This window comes from Mesocricetus auratus, unplaced genomic scaffold, assembly GCF_017639785.1.
Source record: "Mesocricetus auratus isolate SY011 unplaced genomic scaffold, BCM_Maur_2.0 Super-Scaffold_100018, whole genome shotgun sequence".
NCBI classification, from domain to species: Eukaryota; Metazoa; Chordata; class Mammalia; order Rodentia; family Cricetidae; genus Mesocricetus; species Mesocricetus auratus.
In genome coordinates, this window is record NW_024429199.1 from 4023490 (window position 1) to 4044383 (window position 20894).

At 37.1% G+C, this 20894-nt stretch overlaps 1 protein-coding gene across 3 annotated transcripts in view; it reads right to left on the minus strand.

The window, feature by feature from the left end:
• Nucleotides 1-20894, minus strand: part of Rev3l (REV3 like, DNA directed polymerase zeta catalytic subunit) — a 143165-nt gene that overhangs the window by 79603 nt on the left and 42668 nt on the right. For all 3 annotated transcript variants that reach the window (XR_005881818.1, XM_040758199.1, XM_040758200.1), the window contains 3 exons: nucleotides 15610-15799; nucleotides 8947-9021; nucleotides 6566-6726 (listed from right to left, as the gene is read on the minus strand). Coding sequence is in view for 2 of the 3 variants with exons in the window: in XM_040758199.1 (XP_040614133.1) it covers nucleotides 6566-6726; nucleotides 8947-9021; nucleotides 15610-15799 (426 nt within the window). In the remaining variant the exon portion in view is untranslated. The remainder of the gene's footprint in view (nucleotides 1-6565; nucleotides 6727-8946; nucleotides 9022-15609; nucleotides 15800-20894) is intronic.

A 20894-nucleotide genomic window follows, 5' to 3' on the forward strand; every position in this document is an offset into this window, starting at 1 on the left:
AGAATTGACGTTGAAGAGAGTCAGGTATGGAAGACAGTATTAGAATTGGATCTCTGAGTAAAGGTCAATGAAATTTAAAAAAAAATCAGGAGGAGAAAGGTCAGTTACTTATGAAGTCAGGCCTGTTAGAACACCTGATTCTTTAATAGAAATCTCTAAAGTCAGCAGGGCCTGGAAAGATGTATTCCAAGTCTTGAAAAAACAAAACTGTCAACCTAGACTACTGCACTCAGCAAAATATCTGTTAAAATTTAAGGAGAAATAACTGTTCATGATAAAACAGAATAAAGGAATTTAGAACTACAACATAAGCCCTACAAAGTATACTAGGAAAAAAAAACAAACTTCAATTCGAAGAGAAGGTTAAACACACCTAAGAGATCTCAGGGAACAAATAATGCCAGGACAGTTAATCAAAAGAGATCTGAGAAAACACCACAAAATCAACAAAATGACAAGAATTCATATACAATGTTTCAATAGCAAGTCTGATTATTAGTGGTCTCAATTCTCTAATAAAAGACACATTAACAGGCTGGATTAGAAAACAAGATCCATCTTTTGCTACTTCAAAGAAACACACTTCACCAACAAAGACAGACATCACCTTAGGAGGAAAATGATGGGAAAAGATACTGTAAGCAAATGGAATATCTGACAAAGTAGGCTTCAAACCAAAATCAGTTGGACGATATAAGGGGCACTTACTACTCATTAAAGGAAAAAATTCACCAACAGAATACTATAATCCTAAATGAAGAGGCACCTAATTTCATAAAGAAAATATTGATAAGATCTATAACCATAGATTAAATGCAACACAGTGATAGTGGGTGATTTCAACACTAAATGAACTAAACAGAGAACACTGGAGTTAATGATATAAAAAAAACAAATGGATCTAACAGATATCTATAAAGTTTTCCACCCAATCACTAAAGAATACACATTCTTACTAGCAGGTGATGAAACTTTCTCTAAAATCAATCACATATTAGAACACAAAGCAAGTTTCGACAAATACAGAAAAACTGAAATCACATCCTGCATTCTATCTGACCACAACAGAATAAGGGTGGATTACCAACAATAGAAACAACAGAAACACACAAATAAATGAAAAACAAGCAGACTACTGAGTAACAACTGGGTAAAGGATGAAATAAAGAAGGAAATTTTAAAATTCCTAAAAATGAATGAAAATGAAAACACAACATTCCAAAATCTGAGTCACACTGACGACCATCTTAAGAGGAAAGTTTATAGCAACTAAGTGCTTACATGAAAAATTTCATCTTTAATCCCAGCACTCAGGAGACAGAGGAAGATGGATCTCTATGAGTTCAGGGCACCCTGAGCTACATGAGAGTAAAACAATCTAAAATAGAAACAAGGCTCACACCTTTGATTCCAGCACTCGGAATGGCATGCCTTCAATCCCAGTACTAGAGAGGAATATAAAGCTTGAGCTGAGAGGAACAGTTAAGGCAGTCTGAGGTTTGTTGGAGAGCAATGCAGTCAGAGGAGCAGTTGTGTCTGGAGATGCAATCTGAGGACAGGATAACCCCTTTAGTCTGAGACAGAGGTAAGGGCTAGTGGCTGGCCGCTTTGCTTCACTGATCTTTAGCTTTAACCCCAGTATCTGTCTCTGAGTTTTTATTACTAAGAACAATTATTATTCATGCTACAAAGAGCACTTGATGTTCTTGCAATGATCCTGAGTTCAGTTCCTAATACACACATTGTGGCTCACAACCACCCTTAATTCCAGTTCCACGGGATTTACCATTCTCTTCTGGCCTCTGCAGGCACCAGGCACACACAGGCAAAACATGTGTCCATAAAATAAATGTTTAAAAATATGCCTTGGGCCGGCGTTGGTGGCACACGCCTTTAATCCCAGCACTCGGGAGGCAGAGGCAGGTGGATCTCTGTGAGTTCGAGACCAGCCTGGTCTACAGAGCTAGTTCCAGGACAGCCTCCAAAACAATACAGAGAAACCCTGTCTCGAAAAACCAAAAAAAAAAAAAAAAAAAAAAAAAAAAAGCCTTGGAATAAACTTTACCAAAAAAAAAAATAAAAGACTTGCAGAATGAAAAGTTTAAGACACTAAAAAGGGAAATCGAAGAGGACATCACAAGATGGAGACCTTCAATGCTCATGGACTGGCAGGAACAATATTGGGAAAATGTACATCCTACCAAAAGCAATCTACAGATTCAATGCAATCCTCAACAAAATTTCAACGCAATTCTCATAGACACTGAAAAAAATCTTAAATCTCATATGTAAACAAAGGACGAAGGATAATCAAAATAATCCTCAACAATAAAAGAAGGTTGGAAGTATCACTATCCTAGATTAACGTTATACCACAGTTATTTCACAAGTGTTCTAGCTAGTTTTCGTCAAATTGACACAACTTAGAGTAACCTGGGAAGAGGAAACATCAGTTGAGAAAATGCCCCCTCAGAGTGACCTGTAGGCAAGCCTGTGAGGGGCATTTTCTTGATTGATGTGAAAGGGTCCATACTACTGTGAATAGTGCCATTTCTGGGGGTGGGGTTATCCTAGGATGTTAAAAAAAAAGCAAAATGGACAAGGCAAGTGGAATAAGTCAATAAGCACTATTCCTCCATGGCCTCTGACTCAATACCTGTCTCTAGGTTCCTGCCTGTCTCTAGGGGTCTCTCAATGGACTGTGACTCAAGATATGTAAGCCAAATAAACCCTTTCTTCCCCACCTCAAGCTGCTTTTGGTCATGGTCTTTATCACAATAGAAAACAAACTATAACACTCTAGTAATAAAACCATCATGGTATTGGTGTAAAAACAGACACACTGACAAATAGAACTGAAGACACACACACAGTAAATTAACACTCCTACAGCCACCTTCTTTTTGACAAAGAGGCTAACAACACATTAGAAAAAAGACAGCATCTTAAAAAAATGGTGCTGGTCAAACTGGAAAGTCACAGCAGAAGAATAAAATTAGATCCTTCTCTCTCACCCCATATGAAACTCAACTCTAAAAGGACTAAGGACCTCAAAAACAAAACCTGATAGCCTGAACCTGACCAAGGAAAAAGTGGGGAATATACTTGAACTCACTGGCACAAGGGAAGACTCTCTGAACATGACCCCCAAAAATGTAAGCATGAAGAAAAGTAATGAATAAATGGGACCTCATGAAACTAAAAGGTATCTGTACAGCTGAGGATAGCATCACTTTCAGTGAAGAGGTAGCCTACAGAATCTGAAAACACATTTACCAGCTATACCTGTTACAGAGAGTTAGATCTAGAATATACAGGGGATTAAAAAAAAAAAGAACAAAAAAATTAAACTACAAGGAAACAACCCAATTTAAAAATGGAAAATAGAACTAACAGTGTTCTCAAAAGAAGAAACACAAATGACTAAAATTAATTTTTAAACAATGTTCAGCATCCCAAGCTGTAAGAGAAATGTAAATTAAAACTATTCTGAGATTTCATCTTACTGCAGTCAGAATTGCTAAGGTTAAAAAACAAACAGACAACAATAACAAACAACAAAATAACAGACCAGGTGTGGTAGCACACACCTTCAATCTTAGCACTTGGGAGGCAGAAGCCGGTTAATTCAAGGACTTTCAGTTCCAGGGCAGCCAGGGCTATGTAGAGAGACATTGTGTCAAAAACAAACATACTAACAGTGATGTGGGGTTAAGAGTAATACTTATTCATTGCTGGTAGGAATGTAGTCATATAGCCACTATGGGAATCACTGTAGAAGCTCCTCAGAAAGCTAGAAATAAATCTACCACATGGTCCATCCAGATATACTACTGCTGACATATGCCCAAAAGACTCCATATGTCCTACTATAAAGACATCATCTATGTTCATTGCTACTCTATTCATGATAGCTAGGAAATGGAAACAGTCTAGATGTCCATCAATTAATGAATGAATAAGAAAAATGTGAAACATTTACACAATGCAGTATCATTCAGCTGTTAAGAAAAATGAATTTGGGCTGGACAATGGTGACACGACGGACGCCTTTAATCCCAGCACTCAGGAGGGCAGGCAAATCTCTTGAGTCCAAGGCCAGCTGGGTCTACTGAGTTAGTTTCAGGACAGCTAGGGCTGTTACACAGAGTAAAAACTCCCCCCACATCACCCCCAAAAAGAGAAAAAGTGAACTTCTAAAATTCACAGGTAAATTACAGAGAGCAGAGGAAGGTCTGAGTGAATACATATTTTTGCATGTACACCTTCTATTGAGAACTCCAAGACCAACTGACCTGTGGGGAAATTAGCAAAGCCATTAGACATACATGCCGGGCTCAAGAGGAATGGCAAAGCTTTCTCCAGGAGTCAGAATAGTGTTTTATAAAAAACTGACAAATGTTTAAGAGGGGCAACTGCAAGTTCCTTCTGGAGGATGTTTACAATCTAAGACTGCTCCCTACAGAGACCTCCTATTCAGACTATCTAAGCCCTCCCCCACTGCTGAACCTAATGAACACGTTGAGTTCCCATGGTGATAGGTAGGGGTGAGGTAGGGATGAGAGAATACCACCTGATCACAGCTTCTTTGTACCTGTGTCTGTCCTTTCTTCATTACCTCAATGCCTTAAGCCAAGGTTCCAGCACCCAAAGCAAGTAGGACACAGAAATAAATGAATGGAGCACAGAACAATTATTCTGAGGCAACCCTGAGCTAGAAAGACAAATGTTTTCTCTCATTTGTGGATGTTAGCATTGAATCTTCAGGTTTTTTGTTATTTCCCCATTTGGAATACCCACAGAGGTCAGAAATTAGTAAGAGGCCATAGTGGGGAGGACTGTTCACGGGAGGGGAGATGGAACGCAGTGGTATACCGGGTTAAAGAAAAACAGAATAACCGCCAGGGGCTGGAGTAAAGCCTCCACCATAACAAATGGGATGGTAAGATACAATCAAGACTATGGGGAATGTCTTAGTCACTGTTACTTGCTGTGAAGAGACACAATGATAAAGGAAACTCTTATAAAAGAATCCTTTTAACTGGGACTTGCTTACAGTTTTGGAGGTTAGTCCATTATCATCAAGGATGGGAGCATGGTGGCATTCAGGCACACAGGGTGCTGGAGAAGTAGCTGAGAGTTCTATATCCTCATCTGTAGGCAGAGAGAGACTGGGCCTGGCATGGTCAGACCACCCCCTAGAGATACACTTCCTCCACCGAGACCACACCTCCTACTTATTCTAATCCTCTCAAAGAGTTACATTCCCTGGTGACTATGAGCCCATGGGGGTCATTCTTACACAAACCATCACAGGGAAGGATAATTAACATTGAAGATATTTCAAAAAGTGTTATGAGAAGCTTCCTGAAATATATACATATATAAATTCAAGGAGATACAGACTGACCTCAAAATATAGACCATTAAAGTTTCAGAATTACAGAAGAAATTAAACCAAAGGAGACTGGCTGGTAAACCTAGAGATAAAAATACTAATCTCTGGATGAAGAAGCATGGCAATGAGGGAAGAAAATATGAAATCAGAAAGAACATTTTGGCCAAAAGAAAAATGTCCATTTTATTTTGTTCTAAAAGAAATAGTAAGAAGAGATAACCCAGTAGGTAGTGTTTGTCTGCACAAGTGTATGTGCATGAATGTGTACACACATGCACTCGTTCACTGTCTCTCCACTGAACCCAGAAATTTTATTTCCAAGTATATGCTCAAAAGAATAACAGTAGTGTTCAAAATAGCAAGAGTCAGAAAAGGAAAGATCTCCAAATGACTATTAACTACTAGAGACAAAAAAAATGTAGATTATACACAACAGATTATTACTGTGTCACTAAAGGAATGAAGGACTGATACTTGACGATGGATTAGCCTTGAGAATATTATAGTGAGTACAAAAATTATGTTTCCATATATATTATAATTATACTAATACTAAATATACAGGATAGGTAACTATACAGAACCCAAAAGTTAACTGTTGATTACTTAGCAATTGTAGCCTGGGAAGCTTGCACATTAGACTACTAAAGTATAAAAAGTTTTCCTTCGAGGTGACAAAAATATCTGAAATCTATGTTAATGCCTGCATAATTCCAAATAGATGAAAATCCTTCAAGTTGTCTCTTTAGGAGTAGGTGAATTATGTAGTATGTGAATATTTCAGCAAACTAGCAAAATGTCTTTATGACTATTTTAAAGATTTATTTCTTTTTATGCATATGGGTATTTTGCCTGTAAGTATTTCTATTTACCACCTGTATGCTTGATGCCTGAACACTGAAACCCTTGGACTAAATACAGTTGTGAGTCTGAATGTGGGCACTGAGAATCAAACTGGGATTCTCTGGGAGAGGAGCAGGTGCTCTTACCTAAGAGACATCTCTTCAGATCCAGAAAATGTCCTCTCAAAAGCTTTCCCCATTTTGAGCATTTCTTTTTATTCATTATCTACTCAGCATTCATTTCTCGATATATACTACTTTGTAGGTCACTGATTACATAGCACCTGTTTCAAAGCCATAACCTGAACTTGAAAAGTAACCTTACCTTTCCTTCTTGCTTTTCGGAACTTGACAGCAGCCAGGTTTATTAAATTCATCCCATAAAGATTGTAGTCAATGAAGAGCTGTAGGAGGTAGGGAATATGCGCTTCATGAGGCTGATAAAATTTATTCATTATGGCTCCACTTTGTAAAAGTTCACATATCCTAAGTTGGAAAAAAATGTTATGGATTTATGTTCTTTAAAATATCAAAAGAATCAATGACTATATAAATACAGAGAACAAGAAAACTAATACACAAGTTTTCATTTTAATTTTTTGAGAGATTTGTTTTATTTCAGGTAAAAAGTTTAAATCAAGTTTTAAAGTGAATAAAATGAAATTTTCTCCATAAAAATAATTTATGAATTAAAAAGGGAAAAATTTTAAAACCATTTTTAAAAACCCCGAAAAATACACTCTGGGACTAGCAGTGCTTGTCTGTAATCCCATCAATTGGAAAGCAGAAGCAGGAGGATATGTTTGTGGCCAGTCTAGGTTTCCTGACAAGACCCAGTCTCAAATCACCAAGATGGAGTTGTTTGTGTCAGCCCTTCCAAAAGTAAATAAAGGCAACAAGTTCTTTTTCACATTTTTTTTTTTAAAGAAAAAATTTAGCGCTCACATCAAGTAACTTACAGCTACCTATAAATTCAGTTTCAGGGAATCATACACCCTCTCTGGCCTCAAGTACTCTATGCTCCTGAGGTACACATAGACAAGTAAATATACACACATACACACACAAAATAAATTTGAAGGAATATAAGATAATACTGTGATAAATCATTTTTTAAAAGGAAAATGATTGATGCTTACTTTCTGACCACTGAGTATGTGAGAGATGATAATAATCCCAACAATTGTTCTTTTGTACTCCATAGTTGTAAGAATAGTGAAAAGAGGAAAAATGATACAAAAGACCTTTCTTGGCATAATTCTGGAAAATTATTTTAGTAATTTAATAGAAGCTATTTTGAATAAGGTCAGGGGTATGTTATACAAAAACTAGTTTTTACTTATATATAGAAGAAAATAACTACTGGAATTAGGGCGCTCTGTCTCTCTCAGATAAATATATGTGTACACACACGGTGATATTTTGTTTATGCTACAACAAATACAGCTTGCCTGAGGATCAGAGTACAAAGCTAAGCTACTACAGGCCAGGCAGTGGTAGCACACACCTTTAATCCCAGCACTGGGAAAACAGAGGCAGACAGATCTCCGAGTTCAAGGCCACCCTGAGCTACATGAGATTGAATCTGTCTAAAAGAGCTCACACAACGATAATCCCAGTACTTGGGATCACATGCCTTTAATCACAGCACTAGGGAGGTGGAGACAGGAGTGATATGGCTAGGCAGAGAGAGGAATATAAGGCGGGAGGAGACAGGCGCTCAGGGCAGTTTGAGGAAGTCAGTCTGAGCAGCAGTTAGTCTGAAGCAGTCTGAGGATGCAGACTGAGGACAGGTTTGCCCTTTTTGGTCTGAGCATTGATAAAGGTAAGAACTCTAGTGGCTGGCCTCTCTGCTTCTCTGATCCTTCATCATTCACCCTGATAGCTGACTCCAGAGATTTTATTATTAAGAACATAGAGACTTCGTGCAACACACACACACACACACACACACACACACACACACACACACACGTAAAATGTGGTGATCAATTAGTTTAATTCAGAGCAAATCTCATGTTTTGGTTTTGTATCTCTTACAGCTCCTTAACTCATTGTAGAGAAACATTCAACTTGTATCTGACCAAATGGTTAACTTTTGGAACTCAGTATTAATTAGCTGACAGAATCTCTCCTGAATAAGAAAATTAAGCAATCATCCAAAAGACCATTTGTATTTTGTTACTATGTACATTTTAAAAACTTGAGAACTTACAATGAAATACATGTGTTTCACTCCTGTTTTCAATAACATGGGTTCTAGAATAACTAGGAAAATAAACTAGATGCAATAGACAATTAAGGGAAAAACAAAAACAAAAATTCAAGATCTGAAGCAGCTAGTAAGGAGTCAACAAGAAGCCTTCTCACTGTAGTCTTACTTTAGCAAGTTTCTCCTTTGATATCAAAGGGCTAAGTGCTTTTTAGTTTTGAACATATGGACTGGTCATCAGGGCACTGGCATTGCATCACACAGTTATCTCTTTACTTGACTCAACAAACACACTCCATCTGAGACAGAAAAGAAGTCGAAAGGGCCATAAACAAAGGCCCTATCTTTGAAATACCCTTCATATAACCTAAGCAATGTGACTCTCTGCTCATGTGTGTGGACATTTTACATTCTCTACTGTAATTACACGGCCTTTCTTCTATCTTTTTCTTGTTCTCACTACGACAACGGTCACTGATATTTTGTCTCTTTACCTTTTCACCATTGCAGGGTTGTAAAGATAGATCTTCATGAAGTGTCTTTCCTTCTCATGGTAACCATAGAAAGGCCTGCAATAAAAGAAAAACATTTAAAAATACTTCTGTAATCCAGAGATGAAACAATGCAATTCATTGTCCTAATTAGGCTCAAATGGCCTAATTCAGTCTTTTTATTTGTTTGTTTGTTTTGTTTTGTTTTTTTGTGAGGCAGGGTTTCTCTGTATTGTTTTGGAGTCTGTCCTGGAACTCACTCGGTAGACCAGGCTTGGTCTCGAACTCACAGAGATCCGCCTGCCTCTGCCTCCCGAGTGCTGGGATTAAAGGCGTGCGCCACCACTGCCTGGCTAATTCAGTCTTTAGTAGTCATTTAATATTATCCAAAACACATTAAAAAAATGCCCCATGGTCTTTCTATTAAATCTATTAGAGATTTACATATAAGAAAACAGAAGTATTTTAAAAAGATTTAAAAAAAAATATTGCTTTGACAAAACAGGAGCCAAAGAGAACAGAAACCATTTCCACCTTATACTTGCTCTTGTTTACTGTGGTAGTTTGAATGAGAATAGCTGAGAATGGTCCCCATAGGCTCATATATTGGAACACTTGGTCCTCACTTGGTAGAACTGTTTGGAGGAGGTATGTCTTCCAAAAATATGTTGTAGTAAAATGAAGAATACCATAGCCACTAAAGCTATTTTCAGACATGAAAAAGGGTTGTGTGTGTGCGCGCACTTACACAGGATACATGTACCTGCATGCATTTGGGATCTGGGAGGACATCTGGTGGCCTGTTCTATCACACATCTCCTTATTCCCTAAAAGAACAGGATCTCTTACTGTGGTGGTTTGAATAAGAATGGCCCCCAGAGACTCATATATTTGAATACTTAGTGATCAGAGAGTAGCGCTATTTGAAAGGATTAAAAGGATTAGGAAGTGTGGCCTTGTTGGAAGATGTGTGTCACTGCGGTGGGCTCTGGGGTTTCAAAAGCCCATGCCAGGCCCAGCATTTCTCTCTCTCTCTCTCTCTCTCTCTCTCTCTCTCTCTCTCTCTCTCTCTCTCTCTCTCTCTCTCTCTCTCTCTCTCTCTCTCTCTCTCTCTCATTCACTCACTCACACAGTGTGTGCCAAGATGAAACTATAAGCAAGCTTCCAATTGAATGTTTTCTCCTAGAGTTGTCTTGGTTATGGTATCTCTTCACTGTTGGGAGAAGTCATTCTGTAATATGTATGTGTCTGATTGGTTTAAATGAAGCACTGTTGGCCAATAGGGAAGCAAGATAGGTGGGACTAGGAGTGTAGGAGGATTTAGGGAAATGTAGTGAGGAGAGTCGTCACCATGTGATCCCTGGAAGAAAGAATGCAAGTCTGGTATTCTCTAAAAGATAAGTCCTTATAGAATAGGTACAAGTGTTTGCCATTCAAAAGCACAAGAACCTAAGTTAAAATCCCAGTTACACATGCAAAGCGGGGTGCAAGACACAGGTATCTGCAATCTCCTTGTTCCTACGAAAAGGAAAGCAGAGATACGAGAATCCTGGTAGCTCATGGGCTAGCACATGTAGCCTAGCACACAGCAGAAAAACAGATAGAGAAGCCCCATCTCAAATCAAGGCAGAAGATGTAGACAACACCTGACTTTGTCCTCTGATTCCACATATGTGCCACAGTACACAAGTGCCCATGCCCACTAGACACTGTGTACATAATCTCACAATAATAAAGTTTTAAAAATTTAAAAACAACGTCTCATACACTGGGTCACAGCTATCTCTACTATTGTTACCAAGTAATTTCTATTAAAACTTTTATTTTGCTAGTTTCCAACATCTAAAATGTGCCCCCATCTCATCCTTGTCTCTCACTTTAATCTTGTCATTATCACTCACTATTCTTTTTCCCTAGTCATTTTAAACCACTTTAAGCTCTGTAATTTGATCCCTTACTTATATCTGATCGTTCCTTATGTATTTCTTTGCTTGCTATCTCCTCAGCCTGGAAAGCTCTGCTCCTGGCTTTTGCATAGCTTCCTTTCAATCTTCATAGAAATTTCAGCTTAACTCACCTTCCTCAGAAGGTGTATTCTCTGATCAACTCTGTCTTTCACCTGTTATTGTTAAGATTTATTTACTTTATGTGTTTATGTGTCTATGAGTATACTACATATATGTGATGGGGATGTCCTTCTGTATATGTTTCTCTTATTGGTTGATGAATAAAGCACTGATTGGCTCAGTAGTCAGACAGGAAGCATAGGCAGGGCTTAGAGAGGAAGAAGGAGAAGGAGGAAAGAGAGAGAGAGGGAGGGAGAGGGGGAGAGAGAGAGAGAGAGAGAGAGAGAGAGAGAGAGAGAGAGAGAGAGAGAGAGAAAGAGAGAGAGAGAGAGAGATGCCATGTAGAGATGGGGAAGATAGGATGCGCCAGGCGTTCTCTGGTAAGATAAGGCCATGTAGAAATACATATTAGTAGTTATGGGATAATAATTAAGAGAAAGCTAGCCAGTAAGAAGCCCTAGCCATTATCCAACAGTTTATAATTATAGGATAATAATTAAGAGAGAGCTAGCCAGTAAGAAGCCCTAGCCATTATCCAACAGTTTATAAATTAATATAAGTCTTCATGTGTTTATTTGGGGCAAAGCAGTTGTGGGACCAGGTAGAACAAAAACTTCCATCTTCACATGTGCCTGGTGCCCCCATGAGAGTAGAAGGAAGTGTCAGACTGGATGACCTGAGACTGAAGTTGCATGTGTATGAGTCACATGTTCTGAGTATGGGAACTGAACCCTGGTTGTTGCAAGAAAAACAAATGCTCCTAATCACTAAGTCATCTCACCATCCCACTTTTATCATTTTGTAAATAATACTCACTATCTCGTCCTATGCATGTGTGGCGTGTATGCTCACACATGGGCACATGTGTGTAGTATGCGTGTGTATGTGCACACATGCATGAAGAGGCCAGAGGTTGATGTGAGGTGTGACACTATTGCTTCTATAATTTACTGCTTTTTTTTTTATAACGAAAGGGATAAAAGTTGTAATGCACTGTAATGGCTGTTCTTGGGCATCAAATTGACCACATCTGGAATTAACTAAAAACCCAAGCAGCTGGGCTTGATTGGACCATTTGAAGTAGGAAGATCCACCCTAAGTCTATATAAAGGACGTGGAAGGAAGAAGCATTTTGTCTGCTTGCCTTCAGTCTCACTGACAAGTTCGAATAGCCTGCTGCTGAGGTACTCCTTCAGCCTCCATCTTCAGGATTCAGAAGTACACTGAAGATCAGCTGAGACATCCAGCCTCAGATGCTGGACAATTATTGGATGGATTCTTGAACATTTTTTTGGGAAAAAGCCATTGTTGGACTAGTGGGACCACATTCTGTAAGCCATGCTAATAAATCCCCTTTATATGTGTATATAGATTTCTATCTATTCTGTTTCCCTAGAAAACCTTGACTAATACAGATAGATTCTTATTTTCTTGCTAGTAAATTCTAACTTTCTTACTGTTGTTGTATTTTTCATATACATAAACACAGCACTCAGGTCAACTTTACCTCAATAAATGAGAAGAAAACCTCCATTAATGTGTTCCCTATTACCTTTGTTATCAATCTTTATTGCTTTTTTCCCCCCAATTAATCTCTTTATTTCAGACACCAAGTAAGTCTTTAACTATTAAACCAAAATTATTTGGGAATCTGTGATTCTGGTTTCATATATATAAAATATAGCCTAGAAATTCTATATATTGACTCTACTTCTTTTAGCCATGAAAGTCTCTGAATGAGTTTAGCTTGCTTAGTTGGGGAATATGGAAAAAAGGATTTATCTACATGCAGGTGAGCACCATTCAATTTGGTGTAAACAAAAGAGACAGAGTAAAGGTGATTTTTTTTTCTCTCCTTTTCCGAGAAGTGGGATACGTATTTTCTCCTACTTTTTGTGATCACAGGTTCAAGCCCTCCAGCTTCACACTCCCCCTAATAAATGCTCTCTCGGTATCTGTATCTTATCCACAGCTACATCTATAGCCTATTATAGTCTCTCTTTTGGTTAATATAGTGCTCAACATTGTGAAAAGGTACTAGTATATGTACTAATTAACAAATAAACATGGTTCTTTCTCTGACTGAGGATTTTTTCTTTTTGTTTTTCCAAGACAGGGTTTCTGTATAGCTTTGGTTGTCCTGGATCTCATTTTGTAGATCAAGCTGGCCTCAAGCTCATGGAGATCCACCTGCCTCTGCCTCCCAAGTGCTAGGATTAAAGGTGTGCACCACCACCGCCCAGCCCGATTGAACTTTTAAACTGGTGGAATAACATAAAATTAAGAGCAAAAATTAAAATAATTCAAGTTGTGTTAAGTGCTAAAGTAAACAAAGAATATATAGGGTATTGATGATCATAACAACATTCTTCTTAAAGTAGTCATGCCTGTACAAAGAATTCAGGTGGGAAACAGTCTAGTATACATAAGAATTGAAGGCAAAGATCAATGTCTCTTGATGGAACACAGTAAATAGGAGGGAAATAGAGGTCAGATCATGTAGCTTGGTTAGAAGGTTAAGCTTTATTTCATGAGCACTATGGGTGACTTTTTTAAATGATCAGCTTACATTATGAGAAGAGTTTTTTTTCTGATTTGGAGTCAGACAACTGAAAAAATAAAACAGGATTCAACTAAAAATTACTATCCAAAGGCAAGTCTAGATTAAGATGTAGAAAGTAGAAAAAATTAAGCTCTATTCTCGGTCGTACAGACATATAAACCCAAAACATACAAGCATAGACTCCAGATCTTTCCTCCAATGTACTCCACCAATACAGACTCAAAATTCTGAGCAACAAAAAGTCCTGTTGTCATCCTTGACTTATTTCACAACACACAACCAACTAAACAGCAAATCTCAACAACCCTCAGAAGTATATCCAGAAGCTGACCTTTGCATTACTCCCTTGCTACTACACTAGTTCAAGCTACTATACTTTATTGCTTGGACTGATAAACCAGTCATATTGTACTTTCTGCTTCTCTGCCCATGTCTTCCTAGAACTACATAGTTGCTACAGAAACCCTAGTTAGCTTAAGACAGATCCTGGCTTTCAGCACCATGTAGCAGCTCAGAAGAAAATTCCAAGTTTGCAGAACAGCCTCCTGTAGTAATCCTCAAATTTGAGTGCGTATCAGAACAGACAGAGAGGCTTATTAAAATACAGACTTCTGGTCCCTAATCAACAGTTTCTCCTTTAGTTTAAGCTTGCTGAGAAAGAAATGCAATGTACAGAATTTATTAAGGAGAATGAGTGAAAGGAAATGAGCAGACAGACAGAGGCTGGGGATAGCCATCAGGCTTAGATACTGATCTGATCCAAGATAAAGAATGAAGAAAATGGAGACAGAAGCTGTTAGTTATCTTTCACTGCAATGTCATTGGAAAAAAAAACAAAACAAAACAGAATATAGCAAAGCTATTGTGGAATTCTTCTCAAGTCTCCAAATAAGAGACCTGACTTAGTATTCTTCTTGTACTCAGAGGCTAGCTAAAAATAGCCTATGGAAAGCCCTGGATTTTACTATACTACTTACTGTTCTAGTGCAATCCCTGTCCTTACAGATTTGAGAACCACAATCTCACAACTGTCAAATAGAGCCAACGCTGGAGATACTAAAAACCATAGTATGGAAAATGTACCTTGAAAATTAGTGGTCTACATGATCTTCTCATGTATATCCACCAACTTTCCTGCCATTCTCTCCTTCCATTTCAGCCACCTGGACCCCTGCATACTTCCTTCCATCTTACCCTTTTACGTTTTATATCCATGTGATAGCAACATCACTATCTTATCAATGAGACCCTTTCTGAGCACCCTATCCACAACTGCTATGAGTCTTCCATTCTTCTTAGTGTTTTCCATCTTTTTTCATTCTATACCAATTACAATGCAACAGACAAATAAGTCTATTTCATGTAATATGTACTGGTTATTAACTTCTTATTATTATTAGCAATATACAAGTAAAATAGTTGAGATCTTGGATATCCTCTAAAGGTCCATGAGTTACAGGCACTACTGAGAAGGTACCTTTAGAAGGCATAGTCTAGTGGGAGGTTTAAGTCATTTGGAGCACATTCTCAAAGGGATTTAAGGAACTAGTCTCTTCCTTTTCCTCCCCTGTGTCCTGGTGAGTAGTTTGTTCAGCTACATGTTCCTGTAATGATGTACTCTCTCAACACAGGCCCATAGCAACCAGATCGATGGGCCGTGGACATATAAATGGAATCTATAAAATGTAACCCAAATGAAATATTTTCTCTTTATAAATTGATTATCCCAGGTGTTTAGTACAGTGACAAGAAGCAGAGCAACATTCCAAGGACCTAGAACAGTATATACATAAAAGGTGCCATAAGTATGAATTACATGAATTTCTTCAGTTCAAGGAAGCAGAGAAATGGGAAAGATTAAAACAAAAACAATTGGTAGCCATTTATTTCTCATTTCAGTAAAAAGTTACTTTGCAAAGCTTCAAAAAGAAATTCACCATAGCGTCATTATTATATACAAAATACATTTCACTTGAGTGTTTTAATTAAAATAAAAGAAAGAGAAGCAAAATTTAAAAGATAATATCATATACTTACATTCCTGATACTAATGACACTTTGAACACATGCTGAGCAGTGGAAGATGGATTGCCTAAAGCCACATTAAGTGCTCTGTCGATACTGAATGCCATCTGAGAAAGATAGCTTTCTGGCTGCTGTCCATAACCATCATATGGCACATAGAGGTAAGGAAAGATGCCATGTAGATGAAGACATGTCTTCTGACCTAAAATGTAACACATTATAAAGTTTAGTCTTGAGACACATGTAACAATATAACATTCAGAATACAAGTCATTCAAATGTGCTAATGGTGACTTAGCTTATGTAAGGTAGGAGAAGAAAATTAGTCCATAGCCACCTGTCAAAACCATATGTAACAATAAAATATTTGTAAGCATTTTGCAATCATAAGCACTGTAGTATATTATTTAAATGCTGTACAGTTTTGGTGAAAAGATGTGTAGTTACTTTATTATTATAATCTGACTAGTTTTATGTATCTTATTGAATCAAAGTATAAAGCTTACAAAAGTCACTGAATAGTCACAAAAAACAATGACTACCTCTCTGCATTAATGTTTTTATCCAAGAGGTTTCCCTAAAACAGAGACAGCTCTAGGAAAAACAATAGAAAAAAGGAGTTCCAGTGTATGAAATTTTGCTATTGGGAATAAGAAGGGAAATAAGGATAAAATTTTGCTGCTAGGAACATAACAACTTATAGATCAATTACATATAACAGACATAAACTGTTATATATATATATATACTTAAAATTCCTATTTAATGGAATTTTTTTGGGTTTTTTTTTTTTTTTGGTTTTTTGAGACAGGGTTTCTCTGTATTGTTTTGGAGGCTATCGGTCCAGCCCAGCCTCGAACTCACAGAGATCCGCCTGCCTCTGCCTCCCGAGTGCTGGGATTAAAGGCGTGCGCCACTACCCCCCCGGCGATGGAATGGTTTTATAGAGAGATACAATGTGATGGGAATGGAGGATCCAAAAAAGAAAAACCAACAAGAACGCATACTTTTCAGATCCAAAAAACGGTACTGACTCACCAGCACACTACTTAGGCACAGTCAAGATACAGAAAGAAATGAGGGCCTGGAGAGATGGCTCAGTCAGTATTCACTGTTCCTGAGAGATCTGGGTTTAGTTCCCAGGACCTACCCTCTGTGACTTCCATGAGCTCCTGAACACATGTGGTGCACATAAATTCATGCAGGCTCTCATGAATATACATAAATAAAAACTAAGTCATTTTTGAAAAGAAAGAAATACTAGTAAGGCTCAAAAGGAGAAGAAAAACAAAGAAACTGCCACAAAAACAAAGTCCATGACAATGATAATAACAAAAACAAAAAGCAGGGGCACCATTACTTGCATGAATCAATCAAGCAGGGCTATGGAGTGGCTCCTATCCTTAGAGCACTCAGTTCCCCTTGGGTGAATGCTGTTTGTCTGATTCAAACAGAGAAAACAGAGAACAGAGTGACAGAAGAGCACATCCATATTTATCTTGCTGCCATTCACTACCACTGAACTATTTCAGTCAGAAATTCTCTAGGATTCTTTCTACCCATTACCTTTTTCTCACTCTGATCACTTGGCCTTTTCTTTTGGTAGAAGTGCTATTTTATTGATCACTACTTCCCATTTCTGGCTTAGAATACTATGGTCACTTGATTATAAATAATACTGGTTCCCCTACCTCCACCCCATCCCTAGACAGGGGTTCTTTATGTAGCCCTGAATGTTCTGGAACTTACAGATCCAACCTGTCTCTGCCTCCAGAGGGATGGGAATAAAGATGTGCACCATCACAACCACCCGACTTGCTTTTAAAGTATTGTCACAAACAGAAACAACACATCTAGAAGTGATTATACAAAGTAGAACAATACTAGGAGGGTCAGTTTCACAAGGGATCTAGAATTCCTAGGCCGCAATATTCTGATTATTACTTTAGTGCTGGGACCAAACTTGCCATCCTGTTTTCTAAAACTTAAAAAACTGTGTTGTCTCTGCACTGGAAATTTATTTTCTATTTGTTCAAGTAGTTATGAAACTTAACTTCAGAGGAATAAAACCGTATTTTAAATTAAAAGCAAGTTATGTAGCAAATTTATTTCTAAATAAAATATTTCTTAAAATTATAGTTTAAAAATTCTTCAAATAAAGAAAACTGGTTATAATGATGAGTGGATCTTAAAAAAGATATCAATCTACTAATGATCTGCTTACATGCTTTCTAAATATCTTATGAATGAAGGTTTTAAAAACTACCCTCATGATAAAAAACCACAAATGAATTAACAGCAAATATGCTAAACTAGAGGTTGAAGGATGTAGAGAGACAGAAATGTTTTCTCTAAGTTGACAAATTCAACACCAGTGATTTACAGAATCGCTAGTAACATTTACAGAACCACTAGCAACTGTAAGGACCTAAGGTAGTATTTTTTTATGACCTATGTATCTCAATGGAATTTTGGTTACAGTGCTAAAGAGAAACAATCACAAATTTTGAGTGCCATTAATAAACTATCTTTAAAAACAACTGTTATACCACTTTTTACATTTCTGCTTAGTAGGAAATTATTTTTCTATTCATAAACTTTGGAATTAGGCACCAGGCTAAATATTTTACACCTATTTCTTTATAACAAAAACAAACTTAGAAACAACTTTGCCAAGTATTACATGGACTAACATAGCTTAAGTTCTCAACCTTCCTGACTCTTCAGCCCTTTAATACAGTTTCTCATGCTGTGGTGACCCCCCAAGCCATAAAAATTATTTTGTTGTTACTTCAGAACTGTAATTTTGCTACTGTAATGTAAATATATAATATACAGGATCTGATGTGACCACAAAGGGTCACAACACACAGGTTGAGAACAGCTGATCTAAGGCATATAGCATTTTAGTAACTGAGGTTAGTTAGATCTGAAAGCAGATTGACAAAACCTGAAACCAATCATCTTTTTATTCAACATTAAAGATTTACTTATTTTTATGTATACAGTGTCCTGCTGCATATATGCATGAAGTCCAGATGAGGGCACCAGATCTTATTACAGATGGTTGTGAGCCACCATATGATGCTGGGAATTGAACTCAGGTCCTCTGAAAGAACAGCCAGTGCTCTTAACCTCAGAGCCATCTGTGCAGCCCCTAAACATTCAATTCTAAAGAAGTTAATGTTGGTTTCTTTAATCTTTTAACTTCTCATTTCTTGTTTTGTTTAAAATTGTTTCCTTGACTCATTTGATGACAAATTCTTGATAGAAGCTGTGTATGTTTGAAGGAACACAGCAATTTTCAGTACTCAAGTGTAAAACACATACAATACTAAATACAAAGTGAAACAATGTTCAACAAAATAGAATAATTGCTCAGGGCCCGGAGATGGTGGCGCATGCCTTTAATCCCAGCACTTGGGAGGCAGAGGCAGGCGGATCGAAGGCCAGGCTGGACCAACAGCCTCCAAAATACAGAGAAACCCTGTCTTGTAAAAACCAAAAAAACAAAAAACAAAACAAAACAAACAAACAAAAAAACCCAAAAGGAATAATTGCTCAGGGATAAAATAATGAAGTAAAAGCCTGAACATTATCTGAAGAAAAAAAGATTCATGGAAATATTGACTATGATACAGGAGGAAATAAGCATATGGTCTAATAAGAATTCCAGTTTATTTAAGTTCCCATTCTGGATACTTTCAGTCCCATTCACAGCCATACTGATTGCATCAACACAGACAATCTTTCTCTGGTCCCTGGGGGTGGCTTGGTGCCTCACACATACCAAACAAATATAAATGAATTCCTTGGCATAATATTAACAACTCTAATATGGAATGAGTATTATAGAAGAGAAAATGAGAAACAAAACAAGAAACTCAAAAGTTAAAGAGATCTGTATAAAAGTATGTAAATCACATGCTTTATAGCAACAGTTTTTACTGTAAAATCTGTAATTCAATAATAACACTGTTTATCTTTACAAGGTACGATCCACATCTGTCGCCTAATAACAGCTCTGCCTCACATAAGCATGTGGGACCAATTATTCCATAAACTATTGCATTTCAACTTCATTAGTCAGGATTAGGCTCAGTTAAGCAATCTAAATTCAGTAGCTAAAAAGTCTACAGGTAGATGACTGGTCCTATAGAAAATTGCAGCCTAGTGAAGAACCTTGTCTTCAGTCTAGGAACCTACCCACTACACTACACTAAAAGACATGACACATATATCATTCTTTTAAGAATAGTTTTGCAAAATTAAAATAAGTACTTTAATCAACAAATTATATTGGATTCCCAAAGATTTAGGGTATAGATATTTCTCGGTGACATGTAGATCTAAAGAAACATTTATTTCCTTGTCTCCAAACATCTTAGAAAAGTATAATTTATAATAAAAACAATTTTACAGTGCATGTTTTGATATGTATATATCGTAAGATGATTAAATAAGGCTAATTAATACATCTATCGACTTGCATACTTATTTTGTGGTAAGAATTTCAGTATCACTTAAATTAAAACCCAGTAACAACAAATTTTAATTTTTCTTATTTTTAATTATGTGTATGTGTGTGTCTGTCTGTTGTCTATGTGGGTATACCTGGGGGCCATAAATGCAAGATTCTCTATGAAGGTGGAGTTACAGGTAGTTGTGAGTTGCCAAATGTGGGTGCTAGGAACTAAGGTCCTCTTAACTGTTGAGCCATCATCTTGTCAGTACTCAAATTTTTCTGTTTTGAATTTCCACTTTGAATGTAATTGTATAATCCAGAAGCTTTAACAAAGGTATTTAAGGAATGATTTGGCAAAATTTGTTCCATAATGGTTTTCAAACACCTGGTAAAGCATGGTAGTTTAGAGTCCCTCCTAATGATGTTTAAATAGATCTTGTTTGTATATAAATATAGATATAATATGAAAGTATAACTAGCAATAGTAAAAACATTGAAAGCAATTCAAAAATTTCAAAATATTTGAATTATGATACAGCTTTTGTAGCAAACTTAATTACCTATTGCTATAACAAATGTTTCACTGAGATTCTCCACGTCCTATCTTGAATGATGCTTTATGATTGACTGCTTTTGTTACAATTTGAATATGTTGTGCAAGAGACAGACTTCAAAGCCTAAAACACATCTAGTACTATACCAAAGTTTGTCAACTTCAGCAACACATCATGTTACATTATATTTCTCTGTATGATGAAACATCTATAGCCTATGACTACGCTAGACATTTTATTTTCTCCTTTTATAAATAGCGCTTTGGCATTCTGATTAT